Source organism: Rhamphochromis longiceps, linkage group LG19 (genome assembly GCF_057381845.1).
Source record: "Rhamphochromis longiceps isolate RC_006_pf linkage group LG19, R_longiceps_female_GT1.1, whole genome shotgun sequence".
NCBI classification, from domain to species: Eukaryota; Metazoa; Chordata; class Actinopteri; order Cichliformes; family Cichlidae; genus Rhamphochromis; species Rhamphochromis longiceps.
In genome coordinates this window covers 22,575,402-22,596,436 of record NC_140575.1, presented here as the reverse complement: position 1 = coordinate 22,596,436, position 21,035 = coordinate 22,575,402, and the positions used below count along the sequence as shown (strand labels likewise).

Sequence of the window (21,035 nt, the reverse complement as noted above, 5' to 3'; positions counted from 1 at the left end):
GCATTTTTGCATGGATCTTAGATGTTCTTACTCTTGCTTCAGTTGACAGTATGGATCAATGAAAAGATGCTGACAGCGCAAGACACATCATACGATGAGGCCAGGAACCTGCACACCAAGTGGCAGAAACATCAAGCCTTCATGGCCGAGCTGGCCTCCAACAAGGACTGGCTCAACAAAGTAGATCAGGTCAGTAAAAGTTAAACGCTACTCATTACTGAACTATTATGATTTCCGCTTAAGAGCTGCTCAATCTCTTTATAATTGCATTTTACAACAACTAATTAAGGCTCCCTTTAGTCAGTGAATGTCATGGCTATTCCAATAAATAAGTAATGTAAGTGGTAAGATGCCTATCACAGATTAGAAATTAGGTTTTATTTATTTAGCATCACATATTACTTATATTACATGTACAGTTTTAGAAGATGAGGATGACTGACTGCTGCTCAAATCACAATGGACTGAACCCCCACAGCTCCCCCTGTGGGTGGTGGGCCCACAGGAGGGTGAACCCAGGTACATAATTTGGACTAAGCTTGGCTAGGCGCCATGGGTTAAGGGACAGTCACCAGACGCTCACTACTACCCTGAGCATGTGTCCAGAATGACCTCTCTGAATGGCTCTTCATCTGCTACCTGAACCAGGACAAATTTGCCATTGGAGATACTACCACGGTCAGATCGGCCCCAACAACATAGCTCCTAGGGCCTACAACCCCCCTCCACCACGATAAGGTGGTGATTCACACAGAGGAAATGAATCAAAATGCCTCCTAAGTGAGGTGTTTTTGGCATGTCCTACTGAGTGTATAGCCAGGACATGCTGAAGATATTATCCAGTGGATGGATGGATTTTGCATATAGTATATAGGGTCGGTTCACTGAAAATAGCAACAAAAATCACTTTGTGATTGCAAAATTTAAACATTCAGAAATGTTATCTGTCACAAGCTAATTGAATATGTTCAGTGAAGCGCAGGGTGATGTGCTATTAGGAGCTAGTGTGCAACAAATAACTTTAATTGGAATAAAAAGGATGTAAGTTAAAGCAAAGGAAAAGAAGTATGAAGGATAAAAGAAGGACACTCAGAGTGTGCAGATTTCACTCTCTTTGAATGTCAACATATAAAAATCTGAAATGTACACAGGTACTAATATACTCATGTACTAAGTGTTCCACTTGCTTTAGATAATTTATGTATCTTATTTAAAAAAAAGTCATACAGTGTTTTTCCTTCACAGAAACATTCGTCTTTGTTTTTTGCAAGTACAGGAAGGTCAGGAGCTGATGGAGTTCAAACCAGAGTTTGAGCCAATTGTGACGGAGGAGCTGGCCAAACTTCATGAGCTGTGGGACAAATTGGAGTCCACCACCCAGGAGAAGGCACGGCTGCTATTCGATGCCAACCGCTCTGAGCTTTTCGACCAGAGCCTGGCTGACATGAAGAAGTGGCTGGGTGAGCTACAACAGCAGTTACAGAGTGGAGAGGAGGATGTTAAAGACCTGACTAAAGCCAACATCCTGCTCAAAAACCATCAGGTTTGTCTCTTAATGCACCATGCTCTGCACACTTTAGATTTGTATGCTGCCTTTTCTTTGCAGTTCCTCTTCACACGAGCACCCCACTAAACAGAATTAAATAACTGGGAATGAAGGCTTTATAGCTTTAGGATTTATTTTGTGTGATCATCTTTGTGTTTACTATTTGCATCTAAACACAACAAACTCCAAAAAGCTTTGCATTTGTCTGAAAGAAAAACTGGAACACAAGCTACACTAAATACTAAATTGTAAACATAAGCGCGATCTGTACTATGAATTTATATTAGAAAATTTACATGAATTAAAAACTGTGTCTGAGCTCAGTTTCATACATAAATGGCATGACTAACTTTTACCGTCTGCTACATCCTGATTAGTAGCTTGAAAGGTTATTCATCTTCATGTTTTTTTCCTATGCCAGATGATGGAGAACCAGGTCCGTGACCAAGCTCGGGAGCTGGAGGAACTCCAGGAGGCTGTCAGGAAGCACGGCGGAGGCAGGGAGGACCAGCCGGAACTGGAGGCTGAGCAGCAGGCCCTGCAGAGAGACTTCCAGCAGCTCCTCACCCCACTGGCCCAGCGCAAGGGCAAGCTTGAAGCCGCCAAAGCTGTCCATCAGTTCTACAGAGACTTGGCTGATGAGCTCGTAAGCATGGATCCATTTTCACAGCAAAGTGTTCAAAGTCACTACTCTGACAAAATGACCGATAGCAGAAGTTGAGAATAAAAGCCGTTAAGTGCTAGAGTTACATTTGTGTTCGCACAAAGCTGAAACCTTATCATAACGTAAACTTTAAGGTTTATTTCTTTGCTAAAATTTGCAAACCTAAAGTATGAACTAGCAAAACTACTAGCTCTCACAGTGAAACTTCCTCTTAAGGTGAATTTGTGTAAAGAACAGTTTAATCCCTCATGGGTTGCACTGCCTTAATCCACTCTAGTCAGCTGAAGAGAGCTTAAAAAAGGATTTTGACTGTTTAAGACATTTGGTCAAGGGTTAAACATTCAATAGAAGTCACTTGGTCATGGATGTTTTTTAAACAAATACATCATAGATTTATAAATCTCTTCACAAATTTCAGCTGCGTTCTGTCCTCTTATCATAACCTACTTTTCCTTTATTTTTTTCTCTCTCCCAGCTCTGGATTGAGGAGAGGATGCCCCTGGCAATGTCACAAGAACATGGCCACAATCTTCAAACTGTGCAAATGCTGTTGAAGAAGAACCAGGTAGAGATTTATAGCTGCATAATAACTTGTGGTTAGCTAAAAAATTGTAACACTGATTCATTTCATTGATTAATTTACTTTCTTAATTAGTCTATAAATCACAGCTTCCATAACATGTCAGAAAATAGGGAAAATGCCCCAAAGCAAGATGGTAAAATTAGTCATGTTATACTACCAGTGGTCAAAGATAAAAGAAAAGCAACAAGTACTCTCAGCAACTTGAAAATTATCTCAATAGTTGTAATCATTTCCATAGATCTCGGCATAATTAAGTAAGTAACTAATTGTTTCAGCTCCATCTGCTTTGTTTTTACAGTATACTTGGTGCATAATATGTAATAAATTAATTTTCAGATGAATATTTCTGAATATATGTTTGTCGGCTGCACAATATATCAAGTCTTTGTTTCTGTATATCAAAAAGCCCTGTTGAGGTCCACAATCTCCTTTTTGTCCCTCAGACTTTGCAGAAGGAGATCGAAGGCCACCAGCCCCGTGTAGATGAAGTACTAGAGCGAGGAAGGAGAATGGCCATCGCCGCCGGCGCAGAGGGCAAACCAGAGGCAGAACGTATCACGGACCAGCTGAAGGAACTAGAGGAGGCATGGGCCCGGCTGCAGGATGAGATGGTGAAGCGCCGAGAGCGGCTGAATGGCTCCAACTTGGCCCAGCAGTACTACAATGACGCTGATGAGGCTGAAGCCTGGATAGGGGAGCAGGAGCTCTACATGATCGCTGATGAGAAAGCCAAGGTGAGGCTAAGAGGAAGACCACAGATATATACAAATCTGATCTAATGATCTAAATTAAAACAAGCCATATTATGCTAAAAAAGACAAGCAGTTCTGCATCCATTAACATAATTACATGGTTTGAGTTTCCTTTAATTAAGGTGGCATACTTTTTATAAGTGGCAGCCTGCACTGAGAGTTCATCTGGAGTACTATAACATACTCTTCTTTTCCTTCTCTCTCTAGGATGAACAAAGCGCCATGCTGATGCTGAAACGCCAGGTGATCCTTAAGCAGGCGGTAGATGATTATGCTGACTCCATTCAGAAGCTGGCTGACCGTGCCCAAAAGATGTTTGGAGAGGAGCACCCTGATGGGTTTGTACACACTGAAGAAAATCATTTGAACTCTTAGTCAGGATGCTAATTCACTCATGTTGTCCCAGTCAGTTGTGGTTTAGTGTGATAAGACTGACAACCATGCAAAATTGGTATTTTAATCATATGCCTCATCTAGAGTAAACCTAAATTCAATCTCTGTGAGCTATTTTTTCTAATTTCCCTAGATCTCATTTTCTTCTGCTCTCTCCCTTTACCTTTTGTGCAGTGAAGAGATCATCAGGCGACAGAGCCAGGTAGATAAGCAGTATGCGGGCCTGAAGGAGTTGGCAGAGGACCGCAGGAAGAAACTGGACCTCACATTCAATCACTTCCTACTGAGCCGAGAGGTGGAGGACCTGGAGCAGTGGATCTCAGAGAGGGACGTGGTGGCATCCTCCCAGGAGATGGGCCAGGACCTGGATCACGTCACGGTATTTTATATACAAAGAATTATAGCACATAGAGGGAGAGAAACTGGGAGACAGGCTGGCCACAAAATGGGAAAGATTTTCATCCAAGTGACACAGATGGACGTTTTTACACTCACTGGGATAGATTAGTGCAGCGCACTTCCATGTGGTCTTCCCCAACTTTTCTGCTTAAGTGCTAACCTTTTTTTAACCTATTTCAGTCCAAACATAAGGACGTGTTCACAGCGATTTAAAACGTCTTTCACTTGCCTTGTGTGAAATGGTTTGAGAATTTCTATTTAAATCTGAAGATCAAGTTAAAGATTGAATTTATTAAGCTGTGCAATATATTTGATCATACTGGGGTTTTTTTTGCCACAGCTTCAAAGTTTTTGTTCATTCTTACTTCTTACTGACTTCATTTTCAGTGATTTTAGGTGAAGTGAAGTCAATCACTTAATCACATATAAATTCTGTGTTGTTTGGGATTTTTTTTAAAACAAAACAATCTTTTTCCTTCAGCTTCTGAGGGATAAATTCAGAGACTTTGCGCGGGAGACGGGAATGCTGGGTCAGGAGCGAGTGGACATGGTCAACCAGACGATAGACGAGCTGATCGAAGGCGGGCACAGTGAGGCGGCAACCTTGGCGGAGTGGAAGGACGGCATCAATGAGAGCTGGGCTGATCTGCTGGAGCTCATCGACACTCGCGCCCAGCTCCTGACAGCATCTTATGAACTGCTCAAGTAAGAAAAACAGTATTGACAAACCGCTCCACAGGCTGAAAGATGTCCAGTAATTTGAATGGACATAAACAGAAGCTTTTGTGTCTAATCCTGTAATGTCACATGCCCAAATAAGTGAATATAGATTGATTTAGGCAGTATTAAACTGTGGCATGACTAAAGGCATCAAAACAGAAAACATATGCATGCGATAACAGCGTCACAAAGAATTAAACCTAACGTGATGACTACATCTGATATTTAAGTAGGATGATAAACACAGAGCTGAAGAGATAGACATCGATCTGTTTTCTTTAAGGTACTTTGATGATGGAAAGGAGTTGGTGGCTCAGATCCACGACAAGCAGAAAGAGCTGCCTGAAGATGTGGGTGAGGACTTCAGCAAAGCAGAGTCTTTCCACAGAATGCACGCCGCGTTTGAGAGAGACATCACCACTCTAGGCAAACAGGTAATACACACAAAGGGGCCTTTTACTCAGTGGGAACGCACTAGGCAGTGGCCAGAAGGTAACTTTGATGATTCATATCTAGAGGGGGGAAGAGAGTGCTGTAATGTTTGGGTAACTGCGAGGAGTTTTCTCAAAAGGTGAGAATCAATGAAAAAGCTGTGCAAATAGTAATTCTTAAATTTGCCATCCCTGCCCACAACTTATTGCAAAGAAGGAGACTATAACAATTAAAGGTCTAGGAATAAAAATATTTATGCACGTTAGACCAATCTATGTAACGTGAAAGGTGTCTCAGAACTACGGCCTCATTCAGCAGTATCCCTTTTGATGCCATTGAAATCTTTTGCACCTTTGCATAATTTGGGTTTGAAGACAGCTAAGGGGCTCCCAGCATTCATAAACATCATTCATGTAATGTCCTTAAATTGACGTGCTGTGATTTTAAAAGGTTTCATGCTGGCTGCAGGACATCAGCAACTGCTCTTTTATAAACAAGACAGTGAGGAGATAAAAGAAACATTATTTTATTTTATAAGGAAAGCCTTTCTGTTTTAGTTTGGCCTCTATTTGGTTCAGTAGCACTAACTTTGGAAACAGTATCCAAAGTTACAAAAACTGGTAAATACAGTGGAGGATTTGGCTTAAAAAGGTCTGTACTCCCCCCCCCCCCCCCCGGGAGTTGGTGGAGGATAAAAACAGAGCTAAAAGCAGTGGATATTTTGCCTGGATTCTCCAGATTTCCAAACACAACTTCAAATGAATGCAAATGCTGCTGCGCGTCTGTCAGATGTGTAAATAGGCATCTGTTTGCTAACCCGTTAACACCACACTGTAGCAACTAATGTCACAGCCTCTCAAAATTCAATAAAAACTGCTTATAATACTGACCACGTTAAAAGTCACAGCATTACCCTCAACGTACTGTGCAAATAGTTCAGATAGAGGGGGAGGAGGTGGAGGTGGTCAACAAGTACAAGTACCTCGGGCTGTGGGTGGACAATAAACTGGACTGGTCATGCAACACAGAGCACCTGTATAAAAAAGCCCAAAGCCGACTGTACTTCCTCAGGAGGCTGAGGTCTTTTAACATCTGCAGGAAGCTCCTGAGGATGTTTTACCAGTCAGTGGTTGCTGGAGTACTTTTCTATGCTGTGGTGTGCTGGGGGAGCAGCACAGCAAAGAGGGACTCATCCAGGCTGGAGAAACTGATCAGGAGGGCTAGCTCTGTGGTCGGCATGAAGCTGGACACTCTGGTGACAGTGGCAGAGAAAAGGACATTAAAGAAACTGATGGACATTATGGACAATGCTGGGCATCCTCTGCACACGGCCATAAACAACCAGAGGAGTCTGTTCAGTGACAGGTTGCTTCTCCCCAAGACAAGAACTAACAGACTTAAAAACTCCTTTGTCCCACACGCCATCAAACTGTTTAACTCCTCTCTGGAGGGGAGAGGGAGGGGAAACAGGAGGACAAAGGAGGGGGGAACAACTAAGCTGTAGTGCCTCTGCACCTCACTGTACAATACCTTGTGCAATACTTTTTGTAAATAGTCAACAGTGCAATAGACTCAATACTTGAAATGTGCAATTCACTTGTATTTTTATTTTTTATTCCTATTTATTCTATTTATCCCCTTTGTATATTTTATTTATATTTGTCTCTGTATTTATATATGTGTGTGTGTGTGTGTGTGTGTGTGTGTGTGTGTGTGTATATATATATAACAGTTCTGTAACTGTAACTTTGGTCGTTGCTGTGCTTTTTTTGGAAGTCGAATTTCCCAGAGGAACCCACCCGAGGGATTAATAAAGTTCTATCTTATCTTATCTTAAATATTCATATATAAAAAAAATCTTAATTTCAGAGAAGAAGCAATGTAAAAATAAGTGTTCCCTAGTCATTCAACCTCCTAGTTTTACATAAATAAAATAATAATAAATTAAAAAGAAATGCAAAGAATATTTTTCTCTGACATGATTCTCTTCACATCAGGGAAACAAAAACCCCTAAAGCCATGTTTTGACTTGTCCCTCTCCTTCACTCCAGGTTCAGCAGTTCCAGGAAACCGCTTCAAGGCTTCATGCCCAGTACGCAGGGGAAAAGGCAGATGATATTCAGACTACAGAGAGGGAGGTGGTGGAAGCCTGGAAGGGTCTGCTGGATGCCAGCGACGGACGCAGGGCGGAGCTGGTGGACACAGCAGAGAAGTTCCGCTTCTTTACCATGGTGCGAGACCTGATGGCCTGGATGGAGAGCATCATCCAGCAGATAGAGACCCAGGAGAAGCCCAGGTGATCAAATATGTCAGATGAGGACCGTCTGGCCTTCGGTTAGCTGTGCTGGATCTTTCAGTTCCTCTCACACTCGACTTGATATCCAATCCCGGAGCCTGTCTCCGGATATTTCGGAGGAGATGATATCTCCCCCCTGACCTGGCGTCCTGGCCTCCCCTTGCCGTAGCATGTTTGTTGTAGAAGAAGAAAATAAAGTATACAAGAGATAAAATCTGATTGTGGTAGCTGAAGACCAAAAACTGTGCCAATATTTGTTTTTAGGAGGTGGAGGGAAAGAAGTGGAGCTTTTTTTCCTGGGGTTTATCTCTGCACATGTATTTCCTTTTTAGTTAAAAGAACAGAACAACTTCAACTAAGTAATAACATATCTATTTAGTTAATGATTATGAAGTATGTCTTTCACTTAATATATTTGTAAAACAATTTCTGCTACTATTTACATTTGCATTTTACATTTACTTTGTTTACTCATTTGCTCCAAATGGATTTGTTTGTGTTGCACATTAATTCGCTTCTGGATGAATCATCTTAATGAGGAATATTCAGATATGCGGCAAGATATATTTTATTGTCTGATTTTAGAAGAAAAGCTTTAATTTTTCATAAATGGCACTTTGTTCACAAGAGATAATATCTCTGTCCTATTTATGTGACACAATTCATCTTCCTAAAGATATTCAGCATGACTATAATATTCTAGAATAGAGAACACTGGAAGTCTGCCAGAGCCGACTGCAACAATGCAGTTCCAGTTGTTACCAACAGAGGTAGGTAAACTTCATGCATTACCTGTTATCACTTAACATCCATCATTTCTCTGCTTTAGGGACGTCTCATCCGTTGAGCTCCTGCAGAAGTACCACCAGGGGATCCGCTCGGAGATTGAAGCCAGGGGAGCCAAATTCACTGACTGCGTCGACCTCGGCAAAGCCCTGCTGACACGCAAGCACCGAGACTCTGCTGAGGTGAGCCTTCAACAGCAAAGACAGCTCCTTTTCATCCTCAGCTGGGCTTCAAATTGCTGCTTTCATTAGATTTAATTACTTTTCTGGGAGTGATTGTTCTTGTCTGGCTCAATGGAACCAATTGGCTTGCCGTGAAATAAAAAATTCCACTCATCTTACATTCATCAGGGAGACTATAGAGCAAACACTAATTAGAAATGGAAAAGCTAAAAGAATTTAAATGAGCAATTGACCCCGACCTGAATTTAATATTTGGTTAATTACTCCACAATACTAATTCTTAGAGGATAATGGGCAGTCTTGGGGCTGAGTTGTTTAATAATACTGATATGTAACTGAGACCATACTACTTGTGTCAGATCAAAGAGAAACTGGTGCAGCTGATGGAAAAAAGAAAGGAGATGATGTTCAAGTGGGATGACAGATGGGACTGGCTCCGGCTCTGTGAGTAATATTACACTTATCTTATACTTCAACCCAGAAAATATACCCTAACCCTTTACATACATTATCTCTTTGAAAAAACAAAAAATCTTTACTTATATCCCAAAGGCCATATGGTTAAAATATGTGAAAGCTCATGCATATAAATCCCAGCTCAGAAAGTAGCTCCCAGGCTTTTGTTCATCAGAAGCCTCCATTAACAACAAGGATACAAAAATAGTTGCTTACTTCCAACAATGCCCCAATTTGTCACATAATGCACCCCCCAGTCATAACATTCACCTTACAAGTGAGGGATCGCCGCATAATATGAACACATCTAAAAGAAAGACTTTTATATCTTAAACTTCTCATGATGACGTGGCTTCATTGCGTCTAGTGCTGGAGGTCTGTCAGTTTGCGCGAGACGCTTCTGTGGCGGAGGCGTGGCTGATCGCTCAAGAGCCCTACGTGACCAGCAAAGACCTGGGTCAAAACGTGGACGAGGTTGAGAAGCTCCTCAAGAGGCACGAGGCCTTCGAGAAATCCACCGCCACCTGGGAGGAACGCTTTTCCGCACTGGAACGCCTCACTACGGTATGCAAAAATCTTACACGTGATTTACAGTAATTTGATTACTTCACGTGTTTCATTTACCCTGTAGCTAGCCAGGTTACTGATCCTTGTTCGCCACTGTGTTGCAGTTGGAGTTGTTGGAGCTGCGAAAACAGCAGCAGGAGGTGGAGCAGTTCATTAAAGATGGGCAACGCTCAGATAAAGAAAGCAGGTAAACATACAACACACTGGCTTTCATGTTCGTACTCTATATGCATGAGGGCATAGTATTAATTGGTAGCAGTGTCATCAAAGTGTAAGTCTGGTGATAAAGGCAGTGTAATTTTAAGTCAATCCTTCTGTTGTTAAGCCCCAGAGAGAAATACAAAAAACTGCAGTGAGCATCTGTTAAAGGAAATTAGTCTGTTAAAAATGAAAGTATTTATATTAATACCCTAAATTGTGCAGAGCAAAAAAGTATTAGCAGCCAAATGCAATGTTTTGCAGACTTTCAATGAGTCGCATTTGATCTCTCTTTCTTTCACATACACACTTCCACACCTGCTGTTCTTAAAAGTCCTCTCATGCTGCCCTGTTTCCTTTAGGAGAGAAGACACGGGCTTTGTGGAAGAATCTTCACAGCTCTATACTGCTGAGGAACAGACTCTGGTTAGTACTGCACTCAATCAGCACAAGCTTTCTGTATTTATAATGTTGTCAACTCTGTTTCAGCATACTGACTCAGCTCTCATCTCTTCTCCAAGGAGACAAGTTCACTTTCTCATGAACTCATTTATTTATTTTTGCTTTAGTCTGGTGAAGCGGAGCCTAGTTCGGGTCTGCAGGAGGGGATGGCCGGTGACTCGACGGTGCCCTTAGAGTCAGAAATGAGAGAGAGTGCCTCCCTGGAGCTGGAGCCCTCTGTCTCGGTGGTGACCCCAAAGGAACCAGAGAAAGCAGCCACCATGCCCTCGGACCCCCTCAGAGGCCAGCCTGTGCTGCAGGAGGGCATGTTGAGCCGCAAACATGATGTAGAGGGCTCAGGAAAAAAAGCTTCAAATAGGTAGATAACAAATGGACCACAGCACTGTGTTTGTCTCTAATATGGCCTTTGACTATTCCAGGCATTGTTTCCTTTCTTTATGTTGGGAAAATCTATGAGCCTATTATTACTTGCTTATGTTTGTTCATCTGTCACGGTGAACATCGAGACTTTTCCTTATTTTACTGACCACAGTGCTTTCGAAATCACACCACACCTAAAAAGCGTTAAAAAAACCGACCATTCAGCACAATTTGTGTTCCTTGTGATGGATTAAAACCAACTCGAGTAAGTTTGAAACTTGTTAAAACAGCAAAGGGAGATCTATACTTTAACTCAAAGTATGGATCAGTTCTGCTTTAAATCAATTTTTCAATAGACAAGCCGCCAAAAGTAGCCCTACAATAAAAGTGCTTTTTGTCAGGGATCTTGCAGGGCTTCATTACAAGAAAATATTATTACTCCTATTTAAAGATAGAACAACCCACTGTTTTGCAATAAGTGCTTATTTAAAATGAATGTTCACAAAATAAAGTCTCGATGGATTGGTGAGGTAGCTGCTCTTTAATGGGGATTAAATGAAATTCATTTCGTGTTCTTGCCAGAAATTAACCTGAAATGATGTTAAAGTCCTTCTTTTTCCTGCTCCTGCCTCTTCTTCGCTGTCAGGTCATGGAACAACTTGTACTGTGTGCTAAAGCCCGGTCAGCTCTCAGTCTATAAGGATGCCAAAAGCTTTGGCCACGGAACGACGTATCATGGCGAGGATCCCCTGCCCCTCACCAACGCCAACTGGGAGATCCTCACCAACTACAAGAAAAAGAAGCATGTCGCCAAACTACGGTAAGAATTACATCATAGGTTTACCTGAGTCATGTTATTCGGAAAGGTAAATATACGATATAAGACCTTATTAAATTGACTTATTAAGAGCAACAAGAAAAGGTGGTTTGTACTTGTATTCTCCAGGGTTCTTTATTTTGAGAAGCAAAAGGTGCTATAAAAATTCACCTGACTGAAATTTCATTACATTTACTGGAAGTTAGTAGAGACATCGGGAATACACCCCTCAGCCCCCGGTCCTATTTACAGCTGAGAAATAGCCCTTTGTCACCAAAACCTCTTCAGCTTAGTAACCATTATTCAAATGGGGAGTTATTCAAACAGATTTAGAGATACGGAAAAGTGGATTTTTTTCCTTTACCTTTGGACAGAGGTAAGCTGTTTCTAAACTCACCGCTTTCTGACTGCAGTGTTATATTTAACAGTGTTATATGGATGTTGGTATTACCATTTAACATTTGCAAAGGGAGCAAAAGGAAAAAAAAACATTTCCCAAAGCTCCCTTTAAACTGATAAGAGATAGAAGCTAAATGCAAACTCACATTCCTCACGCATACAAGTCTTAATCAATACACGTTGAATTTAGTTGAATAGATTAAATTCTCTGCTCAGAATGGATTGTACCACTGAAGGTTTACTTTAGCAAGTTTTTACCTTGGTGTGGTTCTCTGGTTTTTAAAAATCAACCACAGCCTCTTGATTTTTCATGAAGGAAAAAACAGGCAGCCAAGACAGATTTATATGCAAATTACAAATGAATATAAGCACTGCTCAGCTCTTTGATAAAATGGTCTTAGATCCTAACTGGTTAGATATTAATTGTCATAAGGAATTGTCAGAGTTTGTTAAATTCTGACTTTTAAAGTTTTGGTATCACTCAACAGCCATGGGTTGTCCTAAGCAGCTGACTGAAGTTCTGAAACTAAAGACTGCTGGTGTCTACAAAGCAGCTAATATATCAATGTGCTTTCAGCTTGCAATTTACAAAACCCAAAGAGCCATTAAAAAAGAAAATCATAGTTAAGGCAAACTGTGGAAGACATTAAAAAGTATGGGAGACCAAGAAAACTTCCAGAAAAAAAAAAAAAAAACTACAAATCTGCTTCACACTACAGCATTGATGCACAAACATGGTTCACATAGAAGAGTCCTCAGAGGGATAAACTAGGCAGATCAATTTAAGATTGAGTCCTATTTGAATCAAAGAAGCCTGAAAAAAAGCACCTTGGCAACTGTAAAACATGGGATTTAATATATTCTGCTTTAGGGTGGTGTGGTAGTCGTTGGCAGGAAACACTGCACTGATATTAACAAATTCTGAATACGAATGTTTTTGTCTCAGGGCGTCAAATACTGCTGCTCTCTGTATACACACGAGGTGGCCTTCAGCACTGATGCCTTGGGGACATATGGGCCCCTTTACAACATTAATCTCTGGCATTGTTAGATGTTGAGAAATAATAGTCTAGTATTGAAGAGCATGTGTTATAAGGATCAAGAGGTGGCTTTGGAGTTTGACATCCTTGAGGCAGCAGTTGATTTAATCCACTGTTTTATTTTTGCTTCTGGGTTAGGTTAGCAACTAAAAAGTAATTGCTAAGGTTTGGTAAAAGATCATGGTGTGAATTAAAATATCCCCCCTCGCATCAACTCTAGAGCTAGAAAACATCAAGGTCACCCAGTGTGACCTTTACAAGCATCCATAAATAATTATTTATCATTACTGGCTAAACCAGGTGCAAGTTGGACAACTGGTGCATAATCTTAATTTTGCCAGCGCCTTTGACAAAATGGCAATATCTGACACCATGGTTCATTGCACCATGTGCAATAAAGAGCATGCATTTGCTTTAATAACATGACTTCCACTCAAACATCTAGTGGTTGTTAAGAAATACGCAGACAGGCAAAACTTGGCACGCAGTAAAAGAGTTTTTCACTTATTTGCCAATTTCAGGGAAATGTCTGGATGTTAACATGATTTCATTCTGGCGATTTTAATGTAAAACATAAGCGCTTCTAATATTTATATAATTTTAACCTTTTACAGGCTTGGAGATGGCAGTGAATTTTTGTTCCAGTGTAAAGACGAGGTGAGTTGAATTACATCGGACTTTCTCCTGGACTTGAATTATTCTGGTCAAAAGGCATCTTATATAATGGCTGACCCTATGTAAAGCAGTAATCACAGGTTGCAATGCTACAGATAGCAGTTACGCATTTGCATTTAATTTTCCGAACTGTTTCCGTTTAGCATTGCTGTCCATGTCTAAGTAATTTGGCAAGGTTGTAGAATGTGACATAAATGAGGTTATTCGTGTTTCTTTCTGAATCACTATCTGCTAGTGAGAAATTTACCCTACGGGAATCATTAAGCCTCACAGAATAAGAATGCTGACAGTGAGTTTGTCTTTATCTACATTACCCCAGTTTAACCTCACCAGCATTTCAAGTTTCATTGTTAAAAGCGTGGCCACCTCTGCTTGTTTATGCTAATAGACTGGGAGACCAAAACACTCACTGCCCCTCTGGAGGTGGACTTGCCTTTCTAAGCTGCTGCGATGTGTGCGTGTGTTTAATTTCAGGAAGAGCTCCAGCGTTGGAGCCAGGCCATGGAAAAGGCCGTTCAGCCCCTGGCAGCAGAGGAGGCATCGGGGCCCTCGGGGGCCAAAGCCCAGAGCCTGCCCCCTCCCTCCTCCTCAGCTGCACTCCCTGAGCCCAGCTCTGCCAAGAAAGACAAGGAGAAGAAGTTTAGCCGCTTTGCCAAGAAGAAGTGAAAGAGACGGGAAGGCCATCAGGAGGAGGGGGTTGTCTAGGCAACCTGGGAAGAGAAAGTATTATGTGTACAATCAATCAAAGTATGCTTTTTGTCACTAGATTTTCTATATTATTTTGTGAGAATTACCATAAATATTGTAGTTAAAGTCATCACTCTTTTGCCTGTATTTAAGCCAGTGTATGTCTACAATGGTCCACCGTTTTTGTTTGTTCTTTTTAGGAAAAGCCAAATTCAAAGCATTAAATTAAAGCACAGGAATGCTCCTCTTCACACACAACCAAAGAATGTTTGTAAAACTTTTCATTTTGATAATTTAGCTGAAGTTTTTTTGTCTTTTTTTTTTTGTTTCACTAAGGCATGCTTTGATATAGCCATGTATAACATGAAGGCCTGTAATGAAGATGACTCAAGAGTACTGAAAAGTACTTTTAATAACCTGCCTTATCAAATGGTTGTGAACTGTAATACTGTGCTGTTTGAATTTGGAGCACTAAATGCTACGTAAAGAACCAGAGTTTAATAATCCTTTTTTTTTCTTTTTTTTTTAAAGAGCTTTGTAAATGGCATGTAAGATTTGGGGATGAGAAAACCTCAGCATAGTGCTGTACAGTATATACACACACACTCTCCAAGTATATCTGCAGTTATGCAAACTAAATGCTCTATGCACTGTGAATGATTGACTTGATTTGAAATTGCTTACCAACATTGCACGAGCGGTCATGTGACACCACAATGTGTCAGTTTTGAATAAGGACCCATTCAGGTTTATTCTCAATTGAACTGTGGCAGTCTGTCAGCTTGAAATATATTTAACACTTGTGTAAACTTAAATTTCAGAGCTATCCATCAACACATACCGTATATACATATATATATGCAGATGCATGAAGTATGCTATACATTAGTTTGATATGGTGCTATTGTCATATTCTTAAAACTTCAAACAAGACCAACTTGACCTACCTTGTTTGTCTTCAAATTTGGCTTGTAGGGACACACGTAAAAAGTGTTGGAATATCTGAGGGGTGCTTCATAAAGGTGGCTCAGAAAAGCAGTAGTTATTCAGGTTTACATGCATCAAGAGTCAATAGCATTTACAGTCACAGATCATCTTAATTACCCTTTTAAAATGCACAAAAAAAAGCAGAAATAAGCACAAACACTGCCATGTACAAAAGACAGCTTTTGTTATGGAGTTGTAGGTCAGTGATGAGCTCAGACTCACAAAATAGGGATCAAATCTGCAACACTGAACTGTTCATTTGCAGGGCTTTACCTGTAATTATGACTTCACGGCTTCCCATGAGAGTAGTTTTTCTTTGTGCAGTTCAAGCTAAAACTTCAAGTGCAGTTCAAGTTTTGTTGTAACGAAATATAAAAAGCAAATGTTTTTTTTTTTTTAAATCAGAACTTCTCCATCTTTGAATTTTACTATTTGGTTTGTGAAAACATGATACTGGATAAATGCCTTCAGGTTTGTACTTTTTAATTACAGAAACATGCTGACCCAAATAAGGCTAAATAAAAATATGGGTCAAGAAGACAAAAAAGCACAAGCCAAGTATTTAATCTGACAAATGGGTCACGATCAAAGACAAAGTACAGGGGGTAAATGACTACACAGAGGTGCAAAACAACTATGAAAATAAGACCATGCAGCAGCACAACATGATGGGAGGTTAGGGGCTTTTTACATGTACTGTATTTGCCCCAGAACCCCCATTATGTGTTCATGCCCATGTACGCCTCTCTTGATTTATTTAAAAAAAAAAAAAAAAAAAAAAAAAAAAAAGCACCTTCAACCAGCAGTCCTTGCTTTATGAAACACCCCTCTAGTCTTGCAAGTTGGACTTTATTCATTACACAAATAGAAATGCTAAAAGACGACAAAATGTTAGCATCAGGATGAACTAGAATTTAAACCAGGTGCTGTTATTCACGAAAGCAGTTTACAAGAGCCTGCATCATTATTTGAAGTTTTATAGAACTAGCCAAAGTCTAGAAAAGCAAAGGGTTGCATGAGCCTTTCCTGCTTTTCCACACCACACAACAGGACCAGGCATGCTCCCCAACCAAGGATCGTACAGTAGCCGTACGGAGCTGAAGGAATGTGTTTTTAATATGAATGTAAGGAGTGGAAATAAGTTCATATGGGAATTTCCAACAATAAAGCCATTACAGAAATCAGCATTTCAATTAAAAGTATGTACAGTACATGGATCTGCATTTATACTTTGATGCCAGGATGGGGACTGTCAGTCTCACTGACGTTTTGCCTTGTCCCCGAATTATGATCCAACTCAAGTGACCTCACTGAAGCGATGGAAGTCAAATCTAGGAGGATAAATGTTCAGCTCAAGTGTTTTCTAGTAAACATGGTAGCATCTCTGTCTACAGATTAAAGCAATTGTTAAAGCCATGATCTTCTTGTGGCTGTATGAACACAAACTACAGAAGCTTTTGTGCGCCGTGTGCCAGCAGAACATCGTGACCATGCTACTCAAATTTTTTAGCACCTCAAAATGTTTTGAGACTTGCATCCCACAGATTCACTATGCTTTCTGTTGGTCGATATATCTACAGATTGACACTTCGACTTTGTCACCTTCATCCACAGTTATTCCTTCACACCTTCCCTACCTGCCTTTTCAGTTTAGTGGTTTTTAAAAATTGCATTTTGTACTTTCCAGGTATGTAAAATATCCAAAAATGTTGACCCTACAAAAAAAACAAAAAACAAAAAAAAAAACAAAACATTTTGAAATAAAGTTAAATTAAAATTATGATAATATACAAGCTTGTTTTTTTTTTTTTTTTTTTTTTTTTAAACAAATGCAGTCTTTAATTATTGTCACTACATCAAAAAAAAAAAAAAAGTGCATTCAATTGACTTTCAGAAGAGATTTATTGAGTATAAACAATTCAACAGTGGCAAGCGTGAAACAGAAGGCATTTTCACTTTGAGCAGTCATCCGCTCACCGAGCTAATTTCAGATAAGATGAGCTCCATATGAACATATTTAAAATACACAAAACTGTTGTATTTACATTCCAGTGGCTGTGGGTGAAACAATGAATAAACAGCTTCCAGACAGCAAGGCAGCTTTAGAATAGACTAATTAGATCCGAGCTCATACGTAACAGGATGATCACTTATAGCAATACAAAGCCCTGAAAACAGTTCATTTCAATCCTTACAAACTGAGTAGGTATATGCCTGCAGCACAGCATGCAAATTAGCATTTTTCTTCAAAACAAATAAGAAGATTCATACGAGAGATACTTTGGGCACATTGTATCCCTTTATCAATGGCCAATTTTCCTCAGCGAGCCTTAATACAACCCACCAGGACTTATTGTGCCTCTGTGTTTACCCCTTTAACAACTTTCACTTACATGTATACTTTTTGCATTTTTGCTGCCAGCGACGATTTCTCAGCCTGGCTACAGCTTCGACAACACAAATTTAAATTCTCCTTTCAATCGTCAGATGATATTGTACCATAGCTGTGCTGTAAAAACTATTTACACATGTAAGAGGAGCATTTTACGATGCAGCGGCTGTTACAACACAACCGTACATCGTGTATAAGATTGATTGGGTTCCTACAGATTTCACCACTTTTTATTATAGGTTATTGTTTTTAAAATGCCAAGATTTTAGTAACCAACTGGCCTGAACCTAGCACATAAAGAGACCTCACAACAGGTTAAACAATGCTCATCTGTGGTTCAGAACTGAACAGTTCCACAATTATCAAATTGCCCTGCACAGGTTGTTATGTCTCCTCTTGTAAGCTACTAATCTCCATTAACCATTAAGAGGAAACAAAGTTAAGAAATTAGATTAATTGCCTCTAGTCATCCTGTTAAACAGTATTTACATCAACACTGTGATCAAAGTGAAGAAACGGTGAACATAGAAGAGAGCAGTTCACCTACTGTTACATATCCCAAGTTCAGTGTTATTGTGAAGTAAACTAATTGCTTCAGGGCAGGTAATGATAAACAGACCTCATGATCCTTGCAGACCTTCCTTCTCATAAGAAGAACGAGTGATTGCTATACAATGTTTCTAACCACAGGTCATCTCTTTGTAGCAAGTAATTACAATGACCTTAACTCCCCATCTATCAGAAATTTTAAGTAGTAACAACATCAAAATTCTTTCATTCAGGTACAACATTAGATTTTTATTTTTATTTTTTTAAATAGCCCTTTTATATGAACAGGCATAAATGGCATGGGAACAAAGTGTTAAAGAGAACTTTATTCGCAAGTCATTTCTGCTTCATGAGTAATTAAATAAGCAAATAATATCAAAGCATTACACATGATACAATAAACCTAATTACACAATGATAAGGAGTATGTATAAGGATTTGAGTAAGATTCATTTCAGACCAGAGTTGATGTTTCCTTTTAAACTACATGAGGCTTTATGGAGACAACAGCTCATCAGTTTTGATGAGTTAACGGTCACATCAACAAAACAGCTCATTCTTGACTTAGATGAGAAACAAAAAACAAAACAACAAAACGGAAAGCAGCAAATGTGCCACTTCCCTCCCTGTGAAGGTTACATGCATGTAGTTTGGTATCAAACAGCAGTGATAGGCAGTCAGCCACTTACTGAAGTATCTCACACTGTTTCTCACGGTCCAGCATGACTAGGCATGTGTGTAAAAGGGTGTGAATAGTGGTGGACAGTCCAAGAAGTTGTCTTCAACTTAGTGCGATAAGGGCAGGCACACTACTGGCAAAACTTCTTCATGAGAGAATTTCTTTTTACTTGCAAAGTATGTTTGCAGATGCGCACAAATATACAGTGTGTGTGTGTGTGTGTGTGTGTGTGTGGCGAGAGAGGCTCAAGGTTGATGAAACTAGCAGAAGCGGGATTTCTCATCTATTTGATGAGCTTGTTGGCCCTCTGGTTTGCTTCATCAATGCGCAGCTTGTTCATGTCCGCCTAAAGACACAGACAGGTGGAAAGGGGCAGTTATACAGCTGTTTTTCCTTCCCCAAGTAGCAATTTATTATCAGTTGTAAATTTTTATGAGTAAGTTTCCATTCTCTTCCTCTGTAAGAACATATGCATGTTTGTGAATGTTTTTACAAAAATCTGATATACATGAGGGGGTAACAGCCCATCATATGAAGCAATGAGTCGACGCAGACATGAGCATCAACTACATACAATTCAAATTATTTAGGGGGGAGTGTAGAAAACAAACAAACAAACAAACAAAAAAAAAAAAAAAAACAGCAACTAAGTGTTTTATGGATCAGTAAAGTAAATTTACTTGGACCCCTTTTCACATTTACTAGAGGTTCATGTGATTTTAAGCCGTTTTTACCTTGTCGTTGATGCGGTCAATCTGTTTGTTCTGCTTGTCTATCTCACTTCCCATGTCCACAGCAAGGCTTTTCAAGTTGCCAATGATGCTGCCGACCGCCTCCAAATTCTCCTCCATTTCATCTTCACGTGCATCATTGGTTATTCTGTTATACATATGCAAAGTATACATATGTTCTGTTAAATTGACTGCAATAGTTTTGGCAACACCAAAAAGTTCAAGACTTTTAGCAATATAAAATAACCAGGACAGTACCTCTGGATGTATGGGCCTGATGGTCCCGCAGCATTAACCTGGGCAGCCTGGCCATTGCGGATGCCTGAAGGCTGCTTTGAGACCACTTTTGAGCCATCTGCATCATTTTCACCTTCAGTTCCTCCAGTACCCCAGGTACGCTTATACCGTGAGTCATTCTCGATTGATGACACTCTGGAGCGAAAAAACAAAACAAAAAAACAGCGTGTCAGGATGCACGAACAAATGCAGAAGTACTTAAATTCAGTCACTGCAACAATTACATATGTTCAGTAATAGCCATGAAACTCAAAGGATTCCCTACCTTATATCTTGATAATCAAAGAATCTTCTTCTCCAAAGTGAAAGCATTTTGGGAAGATTTTTTTTGCATGTTAAAACCATCATAGGATCTCAATGTGCACACAAAGTGACACTCCAAAATCATCGCTGCATGGAGGATTTTAAGTGCATTTAGCCCAGATGAGTATGCGGCTCACATTAAGAAGTTGGCTGGAACACCATCACATTTCCTATCTGTCCATTAATGATTGGAAATGCTCACAAATTTAATCAGCAATCTTCTCACCACGAAATGTACATTTGCCAAGCAGAGAGTTTTTTTTCTCCTTATGTCAACACACACAGACATTGTGAGCCACATTTGGGCCACAGCAGCCAATCAAGTATTCGTGAGAAATGTTCCTGACTGACCACTGATATTGTGGAGATCTTTAAGCAAATAATATTCAATATTTTAAGAGTTGTAAGCAAGAGGGTCACAAAGCTAAAACATACATTTTCTGAGGGTCTTGTTAATTTTCCTTGAAAATGTGAATGAATAAAGCCCCATGTTCACAACTTAGCCGTTTAAAGTTCACATTACATACATTTACGCTCTAGACAGGACTGTCCAGAGCGTAAACGTAAATGTTTAGTATCCTTTAAAGGATTAATACTTAGAATACTCTATAGATTCTCGGGAGAAATGCTGCTTGGGAGATAAGTGCTGCCCTCTCATTCTAAAAAAAACAAACAAACAAAAA

General features: G+C 40.0%; 2 protein-coding genes across 5 annotated transcripts in view; one reads left to right on the top strand and one right to left on the bottom strand.

Annotated features, from left to right (window-relative positions):
• The window catches only part of sptb (spectrin, beta, erythrocytic), a 45,665-nt gene extending 28,848 nt beyond the window's left edge, over window positions 1-16,817 (top strand). For both annotated transcript variants that reach the window (XM_085392492.1, XM_085392493.1), the window contains 19 exons: window positions 43-189; window positions 1,277-1,543; window positions 1,968-2,192; window positions 2,686-2,775; window positions 3,237-3,527; window positions 3,753-3,883; window positions 4,113-4,317; window positions 4,819-5,042; window positions 5,341-5,491; window positions 7,541-7,785; window positions 8,615-8,753; window positions 9,113-9,197; window positions 9,577-9,773; window positions 9,881-9,963; window positions 10,337-10,400; window positions 10,544-10,794; window positions 11,443-11,616; window positions 13,667-13,709; window positions 14,202-16,817. In XM_085392492.1, coding sequence (XP_085248618.1) covers window positions 43-189; window positions 1,277-1,543; window positions 1,968-2,192; window positions 2,686-2,775; window positions 3,237-3,527; window positions 3,753-3,883; window positions 4,113-4,317; window positions 4,819-5,042; window positions 5,341-5,491; window positions 7,541-7,785; window positions 8,615-8,753; window positions 9,113-9,197; window positions 9,577-9,773; window positions 9,881-9,963; window positions 10,337-10,400; window positions 10,544-10,794; window positions 11,443-11,616; window positions 13,667-13,709; window positions 14,202-14,393 — 3,204 coding nt within the window. In that variant the 3' untranslated portion in view covers window positions 14,394-16,817. The remainder of the gene's footprint in view (window positions 1-42; window positions 190-1,276; window positions 1,544-1,967; window positions 2,193-2,685; window positions 2,776-3,236; window positions 3,528-3,752; window positions 3,884-4,112; window positions 4,318-4,818; window positions 5,043-5,340; window positions 5,492-7,540; window positions 7,786-8,614; window positions 8,754-9,112; window positions 9,198-9,576; window positions 9,774-9,880; window positions 9,964-10,336; window positions 10,401-10,543; window positions 10,795-11,442; window positions 11,617-13,666; window positions 13,710-14,201) is intronic.
• Window positions 16,818-17,275: 458 nt separating this feature from the next.
• Window positions 17,276-21,035, bottom strand: part of snap23.1 (synaptosome associated protein 23.1) — a 14,030-nt gene continuing 10,270 nt past the window's right edge. For all 3 annotated transcript variants that reach the window (XM_085391065.1, XM_085391062.1, XM_085391064.1), the window contains 3 exons: window positions 20,011-20,184; window positions 19,756-19,900; window positions 17,276-19,367 (listed from right to left, as the gene is read on the bottom strand). In XM_085391065.1, the coding sequence (XP_085247191.1) occupies window positions 19,305-19,367; window positions 19,756-19,900; window positions 20,011-20,184 (382 nt within the window). In that variant the 3' untranslated portion in view covers window positions 17,276-19,304. The remainder of the gene's footprint in view (window positions 19,368-19,755; window positions 19,901-20,010; window positions 20,185-21,035) is intronic.